At 44.0% G+C, this 16,790-nt stretch overlaps 1 protein-coding gene across 18 annotated transcripts in view; it reads left to right on the top strand.

Annotated features, from left to right (window-relative positions):
* Window positions 1-16,790, top strand: part of ZNF346 (zinc finger protein 346) — a 56,719-nt gene that overhangs the window by 26,528 nt on the left and 13,401 nt on the right. For 8 of the 18 annotated variants that reach the window (XR_013532011.1, XM_078364675.1, XM_078364673.1 and 5 more), the window contains 2 exons: window positions 2,353-2,497; window positions 9,783-9,968. Coding sequence is in view for 15 of the 18 variants with exons in the window: in XM_078364675.1 (XP_078220801.1) it covers window positions 2,353-2,497; window positions 9,783-9,968 (331 nt within the window). In the remaining 3 variants the exon portion in view is untranslated. Of the gene's footprint in view, window positions 1-2,352; window positions 2,498-9,734; window positions 9,969-16,790 lie in introns of all 18 variants that reach the window. The other 10 variants (XR_013532009.1, XR_013532010.1, XM_035290645.3 and 7 more) reach the window with 2 other exon arrangements.

Genomic DNA, 16,790 nt, shown 5'->3' with positions numbered 1-16,790 from the left:
GATTGAGGGGTGATCACGTGTGCTTTTTGGCTCAGAAATACTATGAGCATTATGCTGAAGCAACCCCCAATCCCTCGGGAGTATCATCTCATTGTGGGAAGGGAAGTTGAGCAGACTAGGGCTCCAAGCTGGCTCTGTGTCTTACTGGTCGGGTAACTTTGACCAAGTCACTTAACCTCTGTGAACTTCACTCATAAAGTAGAGATAATTCCTACTTTGTAAGAGTATTGTGAGGTAAAGTTTCAATTCCTAGTAGATGCTCAATAAATAAGGGTTTACTCTGTAAACTGCTACCTCCTATTATGGTGGCCACAAGTTGGGAAGGGACTTTTTTATCTCTTCTCAAAATTCACTGGACCGCTCCCCTGGTTTCCCTTATTATTATTTATTTTATTTATTTATCCCTGGTTTCCCTCCTTTCTATCTATTTCTCTTAACTGTCTATTCGTTTTTGAGACAGGATCTGCCTCTGTCACCCAGGCTAGAGTGCAGTGGTGCAATCATGGCTCACTGCAGCTTCAACCTCCCAAGCTTAAGTGAATCCTCCCACTTCAGCCTCCCAGGTAGCTAGGACTACAGGCACACATCACCACATCTGGCTAACTGGAGTGCAATGACACAATCTCAGCTCACTACAACCTCCGCCTTCTGGATTCAAGCAATTCCTATGCCTCAGCCTCCCAAGTAGCTGTGACTACAGGCGTGCGTCACCACGCCCAGCTGATTTTTGGATTTTTAGGAGAGATAGGGTTTCACCATGTTAGCCAGGCTGGTCTCAAATCCCTGACCTCAAGTGATTTGCCTGCCTCAGCCTCCCAAAGTCTTAGGATTACAAGTGTGAGCCACTTTGCCCAGCCACCTGGCTAATTTTTAAAACATTTTTTTATAGAGATAGGGTCATGCTTTGTCTTGAATTCTTGGGCCCAAGCAATCCTCCCACCTCAGCCTCCCAAAGTACGAGGATTACAGGTGTGAGCCAATGCATCTGGCCCTATTATAATTTATAATTCAGAAAGGCAAGATCAACTTTATGACCCTGGGCAAGTCATTTTACATCTTTGCACCTTGGTTCCTTTAACTTCAGGATGGGTGGCTTGATGGTTCAAATGAAACTGCAGCATCTGGGTTGGGCGCGGTGGTTCATGCCTGTAATCCCAGCACTTTGGGAGGCTGAGGCGGGTGGATCACCTGAGGTCAGGAGTTTAAGACCAGCCTGACCAACATGAAGAAATCCCGTCTCTATAAAAAAGAAAAAAACAAACAACAACAAAAAAAAGTTGCAGCATCTGCCCACCTCCTACCCCCTACACCACCAGCAGAGAATTACCAAGCCCAAAATATCAGTAGTGCCAAGGTTGACAAATACCTAGTAAATACCCTATTCAGATATCAGGCTTTCTCAGAGAGATGTTAATGCAGTCTTGAAATACATGGTTTTCTAGCCTAATCATGATCAACAAGTAGAACCCAGTGGGAGGCCAGATGCAGTGGCTCATGCCTGTAATCCTAGCACTTTAGGTGGCTGAGGTGGATAGATTGCTTGAGCTGGGCAACGTGGTGAAATCCCATCTTTACAAAAATTAGCCGGGTGTGGTGGCATGCACCTGTAATTCAGCTACTTGCAGGGGTGAGGTGGGAGAATTACTTGAGCCCCAGAGGTGAAGATTGCAGCGAGCCGAGATCACACCACTGCACTCTAGCCTGGTTGACAGAGTGAGACCCTGTCTCAAAAAAATACCACAAAACCCAGTGGTCCATTTGTTCAGCAAACCCTGAGCATCTACTGTGTGCCAGACTCCAGCTGGGTGTGAAGGATAGGAAACAAAGATGAGTCAAATAGTCCCTGTCCCAGTGTCACACTTGAGTTCACAGAAAAGTCTCCTATGCTAAGGCACTGTCAGTTTATGGTGGCAAGTGTATGACAGAGGTCTATTTAATGTACTCTGGGAGTACAGAAGAGGAGCAGGGTTAATTCTTTCTGGAATACACAGACAAAAGGACTTGATAGTTGTTTATTGAATTACTTTTTTTTTTTTTTGGAGTGAAAGTTCCCCAGAAGAAGAGCTGATATTTAAATTGGGTTTTGAAGTCTAAGCAGACACACTGCTAGGCAGGAAAGGAAGAAAAAGCATTTTAGACAGTAGGAATGGCCCAAGCAAAGCAAGGAAGCTTCAGAGAATAAAGAGGGGGACGATGAATAGAGGCTGGGATGAAGTAGCTGGAGAAGAATCTAGAAAATAGGTTGGGGTTAATGTGTGTTAATCCCTATTCTCTTAGGGGCAGTGGGAAACCATTGAAGGTTTTCTGGTGGGGCAAGGGTGTGATCAGACCTCTGTTCTTTCCTCCAACCAGAAGAGCAGCAGAAGCAAAGACAAGAACCAGTGCTGCCCCATCTGTAACATGACCTTTTCCTCCCCTGTCGTGGCCCAGTCGCACTACCTGGGGAAGACCCATGCAAAGAACTTAAAGCTGAAGCAGCAATCCACTAAGATGGAAGGTACTGGTTTTCCTGAGTAGTGCTATATTCCTCCTGTTCTCAGGGTACCATCACCAGGGGCTCACAGAAATGCTCACTGGGGCCACAGACTTGAAGAGGTTAAATTGCTTTTGAGAGCCCTTAAAAATCTCCAGGTTGGCCAGGCGCAGTGGCTCACACCTGTAATCCTAGCACTTTGGGAGGCCGAGGTGGGCAGATCACCTGAGGTCAGGAGTTCAAGACCATCCTGACCAACATGGTGAAACCTGGTCTCTACTAAAAATACAAAAAATTAGCTGGGCATGGTAGTGTGCGCCTGTAATCCTAGCTACTCAGGAGGCTGAGGCAGGAGGATCACTTGAACCCAGGAGGTGGGAGTTGTAGTGAGCTGAGATTGTGCCATTGCATTCCAGCTTGGGCAACAAGAGCGAAACTTTGTCTCAAAAACAAAACAAAACAAAACTCCAAGTAGACCCAGCTTCATTGGAATGCAGCCTCAGAATTGTGCTCACCTAGCCTCCCTTTCTTTGGTTACATGTTTTTCTCTATAGCCTGAGCTTTCGTCCTAATAATTATAACTCAGGATTGCCAGAGTCCTCCAGGCCACACATACCATGAGAGGATTCTATCTCCTACCTCTCCCACTTAGATTTTTCCATCCCAGTATCCACCTGCCCTTATTACTACATGTTCCAAGTTGAAAGCTAAATTCTTGTCTTTTTCACATGCTCAGGTTATGGCCTACTCACTTTAATCCTCAAAAGCTGCCTGTTCTCAAAACGGGGACTTGCCTTTCAAAGCTGAATACTTCACTGCCGCTACTACTGCCCAGCAATCTGTAGCTGCCATGAATTCATTCCTAGTACAGGGACTTCTGAAATAGCCCTCTTTAACTTGGTACTACTAGGGCTCAGCCCTTACTTTCATCTCATTAACTTCTGACTTTCTGGGGTTTCAACCTCTGCTAACTGCAATTAATTAGTCAAGAGTAAAAGTTCTTTGATGTTCATTTCATTGTTTTCTTGGTAATTTTTGCTTCTCTATTTTGGACCAAGAAGTAGACTACACTATTAGTAATACTATTATCCTTTTTTTGTTTACTGACAACAGTGTTTTGGAAGACTTTGAAGGTAGAGTGGAAAAAAATCATAATTTTTTTTTTTAATAGAGATGTCTTCTCACTATGTTGCTCAGGCTGGTCTTGAACTCCTGGCCTTAAGTGATCCTCCCATCTTGGCCTCCCATAGTGCTGGGATTACAGACATGAGCCACACCTGACCACTCATAATTATACATCTGTATCACACCTACATCTAGTTATCAATGGTATGAAACAGCAGAATGCAGACTCTGAAGTCACAGAGTCCCAGGTTTAAAGCCTGGCACTGTTACTTATTATTTGTATATGACTTTTTTTCTGTCTGAATTGCCTAACCTATAAAATGATAATAATACCATCTACTTCATTGGTTTTGAGGATATGATAATATGTATTAAAAACATAGGACATCCCTGGTAGTCTAGTGGTTAGGAAAAAAGAAAAAATAGGACATAGGCTGGACATGGTGGCTCATGCCTGTAATCTCAGAACTTTGAGAGGCCAAGGTGGGTGGATCACTTGAGGTCAGAAGTTCAAGACCAGCCTGGCCAACACAGTGAAACCTCGTCTCTACTAAAAATATGAAAATTAGCTGAGTGTGGTGGCTCGAGCCTGTAGTCTCAGCTACTCGGGAGGCTGAGACAGATCGCGACACTGCACTCCAGCTTGGGTGACACAGCAAGAGTGTGTCTCAAAAAAAAAAAAATTTATAAGGTCACAGACTAATCTTTCCACAAATGGGAAAATTGTCTGCATTATGCCTCGTCCCTAAAACTTCATACTCAGGAGATTATTTTCCATATTCACTTTCAGCTTTTGCCACATACTGATTTGTTTTTATATAGTTGTGATCATAATTTCATGTACCGTTTATATCCTACTTTTAGTTTTCATTTAATTTTACAATGTAAGCACATTTCCATCTTATTACACGAGTTTATAACTATGTTTCTGAAATTAAACAATTTTTAATGTAAAAGTAATGCAAGCATATGGTAGGAGATCTAGAAAATATAGGTAAATGGAAAGAAAAGTTACCCATAATTTTACCATTCACAGATAATCACTGTTAACATTTGGAGTACTGTTTCTCCTATAATCTTTTGTTATGTGTGTGTATATATTTGCTTTATGCATAGGTTAACTCCATGTATATGTGCATACAAACATAAACTACTTTAAATAACCTTAATGTTTTTATAAAAACAATGCATATTCATTATGAATAATTCCAGTTTAAACAATTACAGGCTGGGCATGGTGGCTCACACCTGTAATCCCAGTACTTTGGGAGGCTGAGGTGGGCAGATCACAAGGTTAGGGTTCAAGACCAGCCTGGCCAATACAGTGAAACCCCGTCTCTACTAAAAATACAAAAATTAGCTGGGCATGCTGGCACGAGGCTACTCAGGAGGCTGAGGCAAGAGAATAGCTTGAACCTGGGAGGTGGAGGTTGCCGTGAGTTGAGATCGTGCCATTGCACTCCAGCCTGGGTAACAGAGTGAGACTTTGTCCCCCACCCAAAAAAAGAAAAAAACAGTTGCAAAAGTAAAACATCACCCAAATCCTACCACCAAGAGAGAAACACTATTAATATGTTGGCGATGTTTCAAAATACCCATATGGAGTACACATGTGGGTTTTTTTGTTTTGTTTTTGTTTTTTTAAAACGAAGTCTCAAGGCCGGGCACGGTGGCTCACACCTATAATCCCAGCACTTTGGGAGGCCGAGGCGGGTGGATCACGAGGTCAAGAGATCGAAACCATCCTGGTCAACGAGGTGAAACCCCATCTCTACTAAAAATACAAAAATTAGCTGGGCATGGTGGTGCATGCCTGTAGTCCCAGCTACTCGGGAGGCTGGGGCAGGAGAATTGCTTGAACCCAGAAGGCAGAGGTTGCGGTGAGCCGAGATTGTGCCATTGCCCTCCAGTCTGGGTAACAGCAGTGAAACTCCGTCTCAAAAAAAAAAAAAAAAAAAGTCTCACTCTGTCACCCAGGCTGTAATGCAGTGGCACTATCTGGGCTTACTGCAACCTCTGCCTCCCGGCTTTAAGCAATTCTTCTGCCTCAGCCTCCCAAATAGCTGGGATTATAGGCACATGCCACCATACCCGGCTAATTTTGATATTCTTTAGTGAAGTCAGGGTTTCACTATTTTAGCCAGGCTGGTCTTGAACTCCTGGCCTCAAACAATGATCTTACCATGTGGGGTGTGTACAGTTGCCTTTTTTTTTTTTTTTTTTGAGACGGAGTCTCCCTGTTTTGCCCAGGCTTGAGTGAATTGGTGTGATCTTGGCTCACTGCAACCTCTGCCCCTAGATTCAAGCAATTCTGTCTCAGCCTCCCGAGTAGCTGGGATTATAGGCACACACCACCACACCCGGCTAGTTTCGTATTTTTAGTAGAGATGAGGTTTCACCATGTTGGTCAGGCTGGTCTCAAACTCCTGACCTCAGGTAATCCACCCGCCTCGGCCTCCCAAATTGCTGGGATTACATGCATGCGACACCCTGCTTGGACTAATCTTTGTATTTTTAGTAGAGATGGGGTTTCATCATGTTGCCCAGGCTGGTCTCTAACTCCTGATCTCAGGTGATTCACCTGCCTCTGCCTCCCAAAGTGGTAGGATTACAGGCGTGAGCCACCACGCCTGACCATACAATTGCCTTCTATACATTTTATATTTAATATGACATTTTTATTTCCCTATATTGCTAAAAACTTCTTTATAAGCATTTTTGGTGACTGCATCATACCACATTTAACATTCCTCTAATGCTGAATATTTAATCTCCCCACTTTTTTGGTGTTAAAAATAATGCTACAGTGAACATCTCTGTAGAACACTTTATCATATTTCAGGTTATTTTCTGAGAAAGAACTCTATTGCTCTCATTTTATTGAATGTGCATTAAATAGTTCTTCCAGACTTTCTTAACCCTTTCACCTCTGATGCTTCTCTTCAGTATCTTAAAGAATGACCTTTTTCTCTTAACTCTTTTCTGATGTTAAAAATCTACATTCAACCTGAATCTTTCTTCTCCCATCCTGAAAAAAAAAAAGAAAAAAAAAATCTACATTCATTTTAGAAGAGTTGGAAAATAGTAGGCTGGGTTTGGTGGCTCATGCCTGTAATCCCAGAACTTTGGGAGGCCAAGGGGGTGGATCACCTGAGGTCAGGAGTTCATGACCAGCCTGACCAACATGGTGAAACCCCATCTCTACTAAAAATACAGAATTAGCCAGGCGTGGTGGTGCATGCCTGTAATCCCAGCTACTTGGGAGGCTGAGGCAGGAAAGTCATTGAACCCGGGAGGCAGAGGTTGCAGGGAGGCAAGGGTTATAGTGAGCTGAGATCACACCATTGCACTCCAGTCTGGGCAACAAGAGTAAAACACCATCTCAAAAAAAAAAAGGAAAAGTTGGAAAATAGTGAAACACACTCTACTCTCTATGCTTTTGATCTTTTTTTCCATGCAATCACCTATGTGTTTTTTTGTTGTTGTTCTATAAAATTGAGGACATAGGCTGGGCACGGTGTCTCATGCCTGTAATCCCAGCACTTTGGGAGGCCAGGGCAGTTAATCAGACCAGGCTCTGCTTAATTGAATTCATTGACCAGAATCAGGGATATTTTCTTAAGGTGAAAATATCACTTGAGGCCAGGAGTTCCAGACCAGCCTGGCCAACATGGTGAAACCTGGTCTCTACTAAAAAATATAAAAATTAGCTGGGTGTAGTGGTGCGCACCTATAGTCCTAGGTACTTGGGAGGCTGAGGCAGGAGAATCACTTGAACCCGGGAGGCGGAGGTTGCAGTGAGCCAAGATTGCACCACTGTACTCCAGCCTGGCAACAGAGTGAGACTGTCTCAAACAAAAAAAAAATTGAGTATATAAGAAGTAGATTGATATGTAACTTGAGTTTTTTTTGTTGTTTTTGAGATGGAGTCTTGTTCTTTTTGCCCAGGCTTGAGTGTAATGGCACAATCTCAGCTCACTGCAACCTCTGCCTCCCGGGTTCAAGTGATTCTCCTGCCTCAGCTTCCTGAGAAGCTGGGATTACAGGAATTCGCCATCACACCCCACTAATTTTGTATTTTTTTAGTAGAGACCAGGTTTTACCATGTTGGCCAGGCTGGTCTCAAACTCCTGACCTCAGATGATCTGCCCTCCTCAATTTTCCAAAGTGCTGGGATTCTAGGCACGAGCCACCACACCTGGTCTATAATATGCTTTTTTCACACTTAACACCACAAACAGAATATTTTCTCATGTTATAAAATATTCTACAACATGTACATTACTTTTTTAATGACTTACTGAAACAAAATCAACAGGCAGAGAAATTAAGATTTCCTATACTGAAAAACCATTGTGGGAAAGGCCAGCAAATTTCTTCTGTCTTGCCCAAAATCCTCAAAACTTCCCCAGTTGAAGTGGTATGGATATGGAAGAGCATCTGAGCTATTTCATCTGAGAGTCCTGCTGAGTCCCATCCCTCCTCCACCACTGGTGGGGGCTTCTGGTCCCCACACTTTTTTTTTTTTTTGAGATTGAGTCTCGTCTGTCACCAGGCTGGAGTGCAGTGGTGTGATCTCAGCTCACTGCAACCTCCTCCTCTTAGGTTCAAGTGATTCTTCTGCCTTGGCTTCCCAAGTAGCTGGGACTAAAGGTGCATGCCATGTATTTTTAGTAGAGATAGGATTTCACTATATTGGCCAGGCTGGTCTCAAAGTCCTGACCTCATGATCTGCCTGCCTCAGCCTCCCAAAGTGCTGGGATTACAGGCATGAGCCACTGCGCCTAGCCTGGGCCCCACATTTTTAAAGCAATAATTGCTAGGTTGACACTATTCCAGCCACATGGACTTATTAGTGAGTCGTGGCATCCACTTTATGAGGCAGCAGTGCAGCCCACAGTCAGCATCAAGACGTACAAGATTGATGCACAAGAGGCTTACATGTATGCCCACACCAGGGTCTGATTAACTGAATTCATTGACCAGAATCAGGGATATTTTCTGAAGGTGAAAATATGAGAAGACCTCCTTTAGGTCTTCTTGCCACACTCTGGCAGCCTAGCATAGCAAAGAGAGCATAGGCTTTAGGCTCACAGACCTGGCTTCACTCGCTAACTAGGTCACCTTGGGCAAATCACTTCACTCATCTGAGTCTTGGTTTTTCTGAATAATGTGGCAAAGTGATACCTATCTCACTGGGGTAGTTCTGAGAACCAAAGGAGAAAATGTATGTGCAAAACACATAACTAAATGTTAACAGTCCTTCTCTCCCTACTCAGCCTATAGTGCAATGTAGCCTAAAAGGCATCCCTAGTATGGTTACCTTTTCTTTTCTTTTTTTTTATTTGAAACAGAGTCTCACTCTGTTGGCCAGGCTAGAGTGCAGTGGGACCATCTTGGCTCACTGTAACCTCCGCCTCTCGGGTTCAAGCAATTCTCCTGCCTCAGCCTCCCAAGTAACTGGGATTACAAGTGTGTGCCACCACACCCAGCTACTTTTTTTATATTTTTTTAGTAGAGATGGGGTTTTACCATGTTGGCCAGGCTGATTTCAAACTCCTGACCTCAGGAGATCCTCCCGCTTCAGCCTCCCAGTGTGCTGGGATTACAGGCGTAAGCTACCATGCCTGGCCACATGGTTACCTTTTCTAAATGACCCTGTATGAGCTCCAGGAACTCAAACCTCAATTTCTTTATGTATGCATTGGTTCCCATTTCTGCAACTGTGTTACTTAGAGGATGAGAATTAAACTCCCAAACTTGTTGTCCCACTTGTTATGAAGTTCTGAGAAATGCTGAAGTATCCCTGCAAGAGTACAAGTAGCATCTAGTCTACTGTAATTTGGCAACTTGACAGGAGAAGTTCAGAGTCTCCTAAGAATATGAGAAAATCAGGATTTGTGTGCTTATTAAAGTAGTTAAAGTTGCTGAATGAAGCAGCCAGTCTTTGGATTCCCTCAAATCTTCCCAGTTTTCCCAATTAGAGAATTCATTCACTGTGCCATTCACATAGACAGCGCCACATCTGCAAGTGGGATTAACAGGTGACACAGCCTCTTCTTTCTGTTCAGCATACTCAAAAGTCTGGTGCCTTCTGGGTTTTTTCATTGTTTCTGTTTGAACTCTCTCACCGCAGCTCTGTCGAAACGCCTTACAAATCCTTTCCTTATGGCCTCCACCTTAGCCTTGCACCAGAATAGAGAGCTGATAGACCCAGACAAGTTCTGCAGCCTCTGCCATGCGACTTTCAACAACCCTGTCATGGCTCAACAACATTATGTGGGCAAGAAACACAGAAAACAGGAGACCAAGCTCAAACTAATGGCGCGCTATGGGCGGATGGCGGACCCTGCTGTCACTGACTTTCCAGGTGAGGGGGCCTAACTCACATCCAGAGCTGGACCAGGGCTTGGCCACTGGGACTCTCTGGACCAGCTGACGTTGTAGTTTTCCTCCCTAGGTCTTGTAAGTAGGGTTTGCAAATTCAGATGCTGACAGAAGCCAGACAAGAAATTTAAATGAGTGAGAGCCAGGAAGGGGATATGGACAGCTGAAGAGTGCTTGCCACTCCTAGTCAGTTGTAGATGGTTGTTGCCATATCTTTCAGGTTTTCAAAAGACTCTGGAAAGCCAGATTTATATAGAAATCCCTCTGATTTTTAAATGTGTAACTAAAAATTTTTAAGCCCAGGCAGGCGTGGTGGCTTATGCTGTAATCCAAACACTTTGAGAGGCCAAGGTAGGAGGATCACTTGACCCCAGGAGTTCGAGACCAACCTGGGCAACATAGCGAGACCCCATCTCTATTAAAACTTTTAAAAAATTAGCTGGGTGTAGTGTCACATGTCTGTAGTTCCAGCACCTTGGGAAGGCTGAGGTGGGAGGATAACTTGAGCCTGGGAGGTCAAGGTTGAAGTGAGCTATGTTTGTGCCACTGCATTTCAGCCTGAGCAAGAGCCAGACCGTGTTTCAAAAAAAAATTTTTTTTTTTTTGAGATAGAGTCTCACTCTGTCTCCCAGGCTGGGTGCAGTGGTGCAATCTTACTTCACTGCAACCTCTGCCTCCTGGGTTCAAGCGATTCTCGTGCCTCAGCCTCCTGAGTAGCTAGGATTACAGGCATGTGCCACCCTGCCTGGTTAATTTCTGGCTAATTGTTTTTGTATTTTTAGTAGAGACAGGGTTTCCACCATGTTGACCAAGTTGGTCTTTTTTTTTTTTTTTTTTTTTTTTTTTTTTTTTTTTTTTTCCCCGAGACGGAGTTTCGCTCTTGTTACACAGGCTGGAGTGCAATGGTGCGATCTCGGCTCACTGCAACCTCCGCCTCCTGGGTTCAGACAATTCTCCTGCCTCGGCCTCCTGAGAGCTGGGATTACAGGCATGCGCCACCATGCCCAGCTAATTTTTTGTATTTTTAATAGAGACGGGGTTTCACCATGTTGACCAGGATGGTCTCAATCTCTTGACCTCGTGATCCACCCGCCTTGGCCTTCCAAAGTGCTGGGATTACAGGCGTGAGCCACTGCGCCTGGCCTGACCAAGTTGGTCTTGAACTCCTGACCTCAAGCGATCCACCCACCTTGGCCTCCCAAAGTTCTGAGATTTACAGGTGTGAAGTTCTGATCTAATCCTCCTGTAATTCCAGCTACTTGGGAGGCTGAGGCAGGAGAATCACTTAAACCCAGGAGGCAGAGATTGCAGTGAGCTGAGATCATGCCACTGCACTCCAGCATGGGAGACAAAGCGAGACTCTGTCTAAGCCACCTACGCCCGGCCAAAGAAAAAAAATATATTTTTATTTATTTATTTGTTTGTTTGTTTGTTTGTTTTTTAAAAAGTCAGGGTTTCACCATGTTGGTCAGGCTGGTCTTGAACTCCCAACCTCAGGTGATCCGCCCGCCTTGGTCTCCTTAAGTGCTTGGATTAGAGGCGTGAGCCACCACGCCCAGCCAAAAAAATTATTTTTAAACCTTATGTAAGTCAAACCTGTCTACAAGCCAGATTTGGGCCAAGGACCCTCAGCGGATTGGATCAGAACCTCATGTTCTGATAGTTCTTTCTTTATACCTCTGCATAGGTGAAACCCTGAGAGAGAAAAGGTTGCTTCCTATCAGCAGAATTTAGACCCCTACATTAAAACTTTGCCTCCCCCATTCTCTGGTTGTGGTTATATTAAAGAGATACTGGTATCAAGAAAAACTACTAAAACTGTGCATACACATGGTCCCCAACTTCCTATGGTCCAACTTCATGATTTCCAACTTTATGAAGGTATGAAAGCTATAGATGTTCAGTAGAAACTGTACTTCTCTTGCACTGCTAGGCAACAATTTGTAATAGATTTATCCCGATGTAACCCCATTGTAAGTCAAGGAACATTTGTAGAGAAAGAGAGAAAGCATGGAAATCTCTTGACTTGCAGGATCCATTCACCATTCATTGGTAAAGGATGAATTCCCTGCTTTTATCTTTTTTTTTAAGAGACAGGGTCTCTCTATGTTGCTTAAGCTGGTCATGAACTCTTGGGCTCAAGTGATCCTCCTACCTTGGCCTCCTAAAATGCTGTGATTACAGGCATGAGCCACTACACCTAGCCTACTTTTATTAAGCATGCATTTAAGTCTTGCTCAACGTATTTTTATATTTTGGTACTTTTAATGCTGTTTTAAAATGAACATTCCTGGGCCAGGCGTGGTGGCTCATGCCTGTAGTCCCAGCACTTTGGGAGGCCAAGGCAGGTAAGGTAGATCACAAGGTCAGGAGTTTAAGACCAGCCTGCCCAAGATGGTAAAACCCCATCTCTACTAAAAATACAAAAATTAGCTGGGCATGGTGGCGGGCGCCTGTAACTACTTGGCTGGCTGAGGCAGGGAATAGCTTGAACCTGGGAGGCAGAGGTTATAATGAGCCAAGATCACGCCATGCACTCCAGCCTGGGCGACAGATAGAGCAAGACTCTGTCTCAAAATCTAAATAAAATAAACATTCCTTAAAGTTGACTGGAAAGGTGGTCTTCCTTATTTTGAGACTGAGTCTCACTCTGTCACCCAAGATGGAGTGCAGTGGCGTGATATTGGCTGACTGCAACATCCGCCTCCCAGATTCAAATGATTCTCCTGCCTCAGCCTCCCGAGTAGCTGAGACTACAGGCATGTGCCACCCCACCTGGCTAATTTTTGTATTTTTTAATAGAGATGGGGTTTCACCATGTTCACCAGGCTGGTCTCAAACTCCTGACCTTGGGTGATCCGCTCACCTCGGCCTCCCAGAGTGCTGGGATTACAGGCGTGAGCCACCATGCCCCACCGGTCTTCCTAATTTTTTAACATTTAACTTTAAATATATTGTAACTCATCAGGATTTTTTTTATAAAATCACCAACATAACATTTAGGGGAAAAATTAAAATGTAGGGACCATTTCTAATACATTAAGGGTAGTTTTAAAAGACCTGGAAGAAATTCGGTCTTCATGAATATTACACTGTTAAGAGAGGAAAAACAATGGGGCATGGTGGCTCACACCTGTAATTCCAGCACTTTGGGAGGCCAAGGTGGGTGGATCACATGGTCAGGAGTTCAAGACCAGCATGACCAATATGGTGAAACCTTGTCCCTATTAAAAATACAAAAATTAGCCGGGCGTGGTGGCACATGCCTGTAATCCCAGCTACTTCGGAGGCTGAGGCAGGAGAATCGCTTGAACCCAGGAGGCGGAGGTTACAGTGAGCTAAGATCATGCCACTGCACTCCAGCTGGGAGACAAAGTGAGACTCTGTCTTAAAAAAAAAAAAATTCACCTTGATGATAGTTTTGCTTACATGTGTTCTTTTTTACTGTGAATTCATTGGGAGAAAATACTGCCTTTTTACTGTACATTCCAATTGTATTTATAAAACATTTCAAAATCTATGTGTATTTTAACATTTTGTGACACACTAACACATTTTTAGAATATACTAGTCCCCACCTAATCCATAGAAGATATGTTCCAAAACCCCCCGTGGATGCCTGAAATGGCAGATAATACAAAACCGTCTATATATACTATGTTTTCCTATCTGAGAACGAAGTTGGCTAAGGGACTAATGAGAAGATAGCATATACAGTGTGGTGAACAAAGGGATGATTCGCATCCTGAACAGGGTAGAATGGGCTAGCCTGAGATTTCATCACTCTACTCAGAATGGCCAGCACTTTAAAAAACTTGTGAATTGTGGCCTGGAGCAGTGGCTCACGCCTGTAATCCCAGCACTTTGGGAGGCTGAGGCGAGTGAATCACCAGAGGTTGGAAGTTTGAGACCAGCCTGATGAAGATGGAGAAACCCCATCTCTACTAAAAATACATGATGGTGCATGCCTGTAATCCCAGCTACTCAGGAGGCTGAGGCAGGAGAATTGCTTGAACCCGGGAGGCAGAGGTTGTGGTGAGCCGAGACCATGCCATGGTACTTCAGCCTGGGCAACAGGAGCAAAACTGTCTCAAAAAACAAACAAAACGAAACTTGTGAATTGTTTATTTCTGGAATTTTTAATTTTTTTTTTTTAATTTATTTTTGAGTTAGGGTCTTGTTCTGTCACCTAGGCTGGAGTACAGTGGCTGGCACAGCTATGGCTCACTGAAGTCTCAGCCTCTTAGGCTCAAGCATCCCTTCTACCTCAGCCTCCCAAATTGCTTAACTACAGGTGTGCGCCACCACATCTGGCTACTTCTTTATTTTTTGTAGAGCCAGTGTCTTGCCATGTTGCCCAGGCTGGTCTCAAACTCCTGGGCTCAAGCGATCCATCCATGTTGGCCTCCCAAAGTGCTGGGATTACAGACATGAGACACCATGCCCAGCCTTGCTTTTTTTTCTTCTCTCTCTCTCGAGATGGAGTCTTGCTCTGTCGCCCAGGCTATAGTGCAGTGGTATAATCTAGGCTTACTGCAACCTCTGCCTCCCGGGTTTAAGCAATTCTCCTGTCTCAGCCTCCCAAGTAGCTGGAACTACAGGCTTGTGCAACCATGCCCGGCTAATTATTTTATATTTTTAGTAGAGACGGGGTTTCACCGTGTTAGCCAGGATGGTCTCAATCTCTTGACTTCATGATTCATCCGCATCGGACTCCCAAAGTGCTGGGATTACAGGCGTGAACCACTATGCTCGGCCACAATTTTTTTTGAGACATGGTTTTGCTCTTGTTGCCTGGGCTGGAGTGCAGTGGTGTGATCTTGGCTCACTGCAACCTCTGTCTTCTGGTTTCAAGTGATTCTTCTACCTCAACCTCCCAAGTAGCTGGGATTATAGGTGCCCACTACCATACCCAGCTAATTTTTGTATTTTTAGTAGAGTTGGGGTTTCACCATGTTGGCCAGGCTGGTCTCAAACTTTTGACCTCATGATCTGCCTACCTTGGCCTCCCAAAGCGCTGGGATTACAGGCATGAGCCACTGTGCCTGGCAGCATTATTTCATATTTTTGGACTGCAGTTGACCACAGATAACTGAAACCCTAGAAGGCAAATCTGCAGATGGTGAGTGGTGTGTGCTGGCAGTGCTACTGTAATAATTGCATAGTATAATCTATTACTCCAGAACAGAAAGACCTCAAGTGAAGTTAACTAATTCATTTTACTTAGATTTCTGAGTAAAAACTGGTTCTATAAATTAAGAAATAGAGTAACTTCTTAATGGTAAAGATACCTTTCTGAAAAGTAAACAGTTGTATTGAAATTATACTAATATGTAGATTTTGCTACATATTACTATTACATATAATGTTTACTAATACATAAATTTTTTTTTTTTTTTTTGAGACTGAGTCTCGTTCTGTTGCCCAGGCTGGAGTACAGTGGTACCATCTTGATTCACTGCAACCTCCACCTTCTGGGTTCAAGTGATTCTCCTGTTGAAGCCTTTGAGTATCTGGGATTACAGATGCCCGCTACCACGCCTGGCTACTTTTTGTATTTTTAGTAGAGATGGGGTTTCATCGTGTTGGCCAGACTGTTCTCGAACACCTGACCTTGGGTGATCCACCCACCTCATTCTCACAAACTGCTGGGATTACAGGCATGAGCAATTGTACCCAGCGCTAATACATAGATTTTTGTGGGACTTCATATAGCTATCCCTGAAATTTGGGGCACTAAGAGAACTTGAGAAAGTTACTTCATAAATGTGTGGAAACTGGAAATTGATTGTATATATTTGGTAATAAAAAGGTAATGTCAGTGTTTTCAACAGAAAATATTGACCCTGAGTCACAAAATAAAGAATCTGGTCCCAAAGTCCCATACCGTAATAATAATTATAAACATCCTGGTGTCCGGTCTAGAAAGACTTGGTAGGGTAAAAATATTACCTTGCTTTTCCAAAGGTTCTGTTTTTGTTTTCTTGACATAAATTTGGCCCTGTTGAGTCCTTTTTAATTTGAACAAGCAACGTATCTCCCCCTGCCTCAGGAATAACTTACTGATTAAAATAAAAAACTAGGGCCGGGCGCAGTTGCTCATGCCTGTAATCCCAGCATTTTTTGATGCCAAGGTAGGCAGATCACTTGAGGTCAGGAGTTCAAGCCCAGCCTGAACTGGTGAAACCCCGTCTCCATTAAAAAAAAAAAAAAAAAAAAAAACACCTGGGCGCGGCGGCTCAAGCCTGTAATCCCAGCACTTTGGGAGGCTGAGGCGGGTGGATCACGAGGTCAAGAGATCGAGACCATCCTGGTCAACATGGTGAAACCCCGCCTCTACTAAAAATACAAAAAATGAGCTGGGCGTGGTGGCGCCTGCCTGTAATCCCAGCTACTCAGGAGGCTGAGGCAGGAGAATTGCCTGAACCCAGGAGGTGGAGGTTGTGGTGAGCCGAGATCGCACCATTGCACTCCAGCCTGGATAACAAGAGCGAAACTCCATCTCAAAAAAAAAAAAACAACAACAACAACAGAAATTTGGCTGGTTGCAGTGGTTCACACCTGTAATCCCAGCACTCTGGGAGGCTGAGGCAGGTGGATCACTGAGACCAGCCTCACCAACATCGTGAAATCCTGTCTCTACTAAAAATACAAAAATTAGCCAGGTGTGGTGGCACACACCATTACTCAGCTACTCCAGAAGCTGAGGCACAAGAATTACTTGGATAGGAGGTTGCAGTGAGCTGAGATCTCACCACTGCAGTCCTGCCTGGGCAAAAAAGCTAGACTCTGTCTCAAAAACAAA

Source organism: Callithrix jacchus, chromosome 2 (assembly GCF_049354715.1).
Source record: "Callithrix jacchus isolate 240 chromosome 2, calJac240_pri, whole genome shotgun sequence".
In the NCBI taxonomy this organism is placed as follows: domain Eukaryota; kingdom Metazoa; phylum Chordata; class Mammalia; order Primates; family Cebidae; genus Callithrix; species Callithrix jacchus.
The sequence above is the reverse complement of the archived record's forward strand: the minus strand, read 5'-3'. Positions and strand labels throughout refer to the sequence as shown.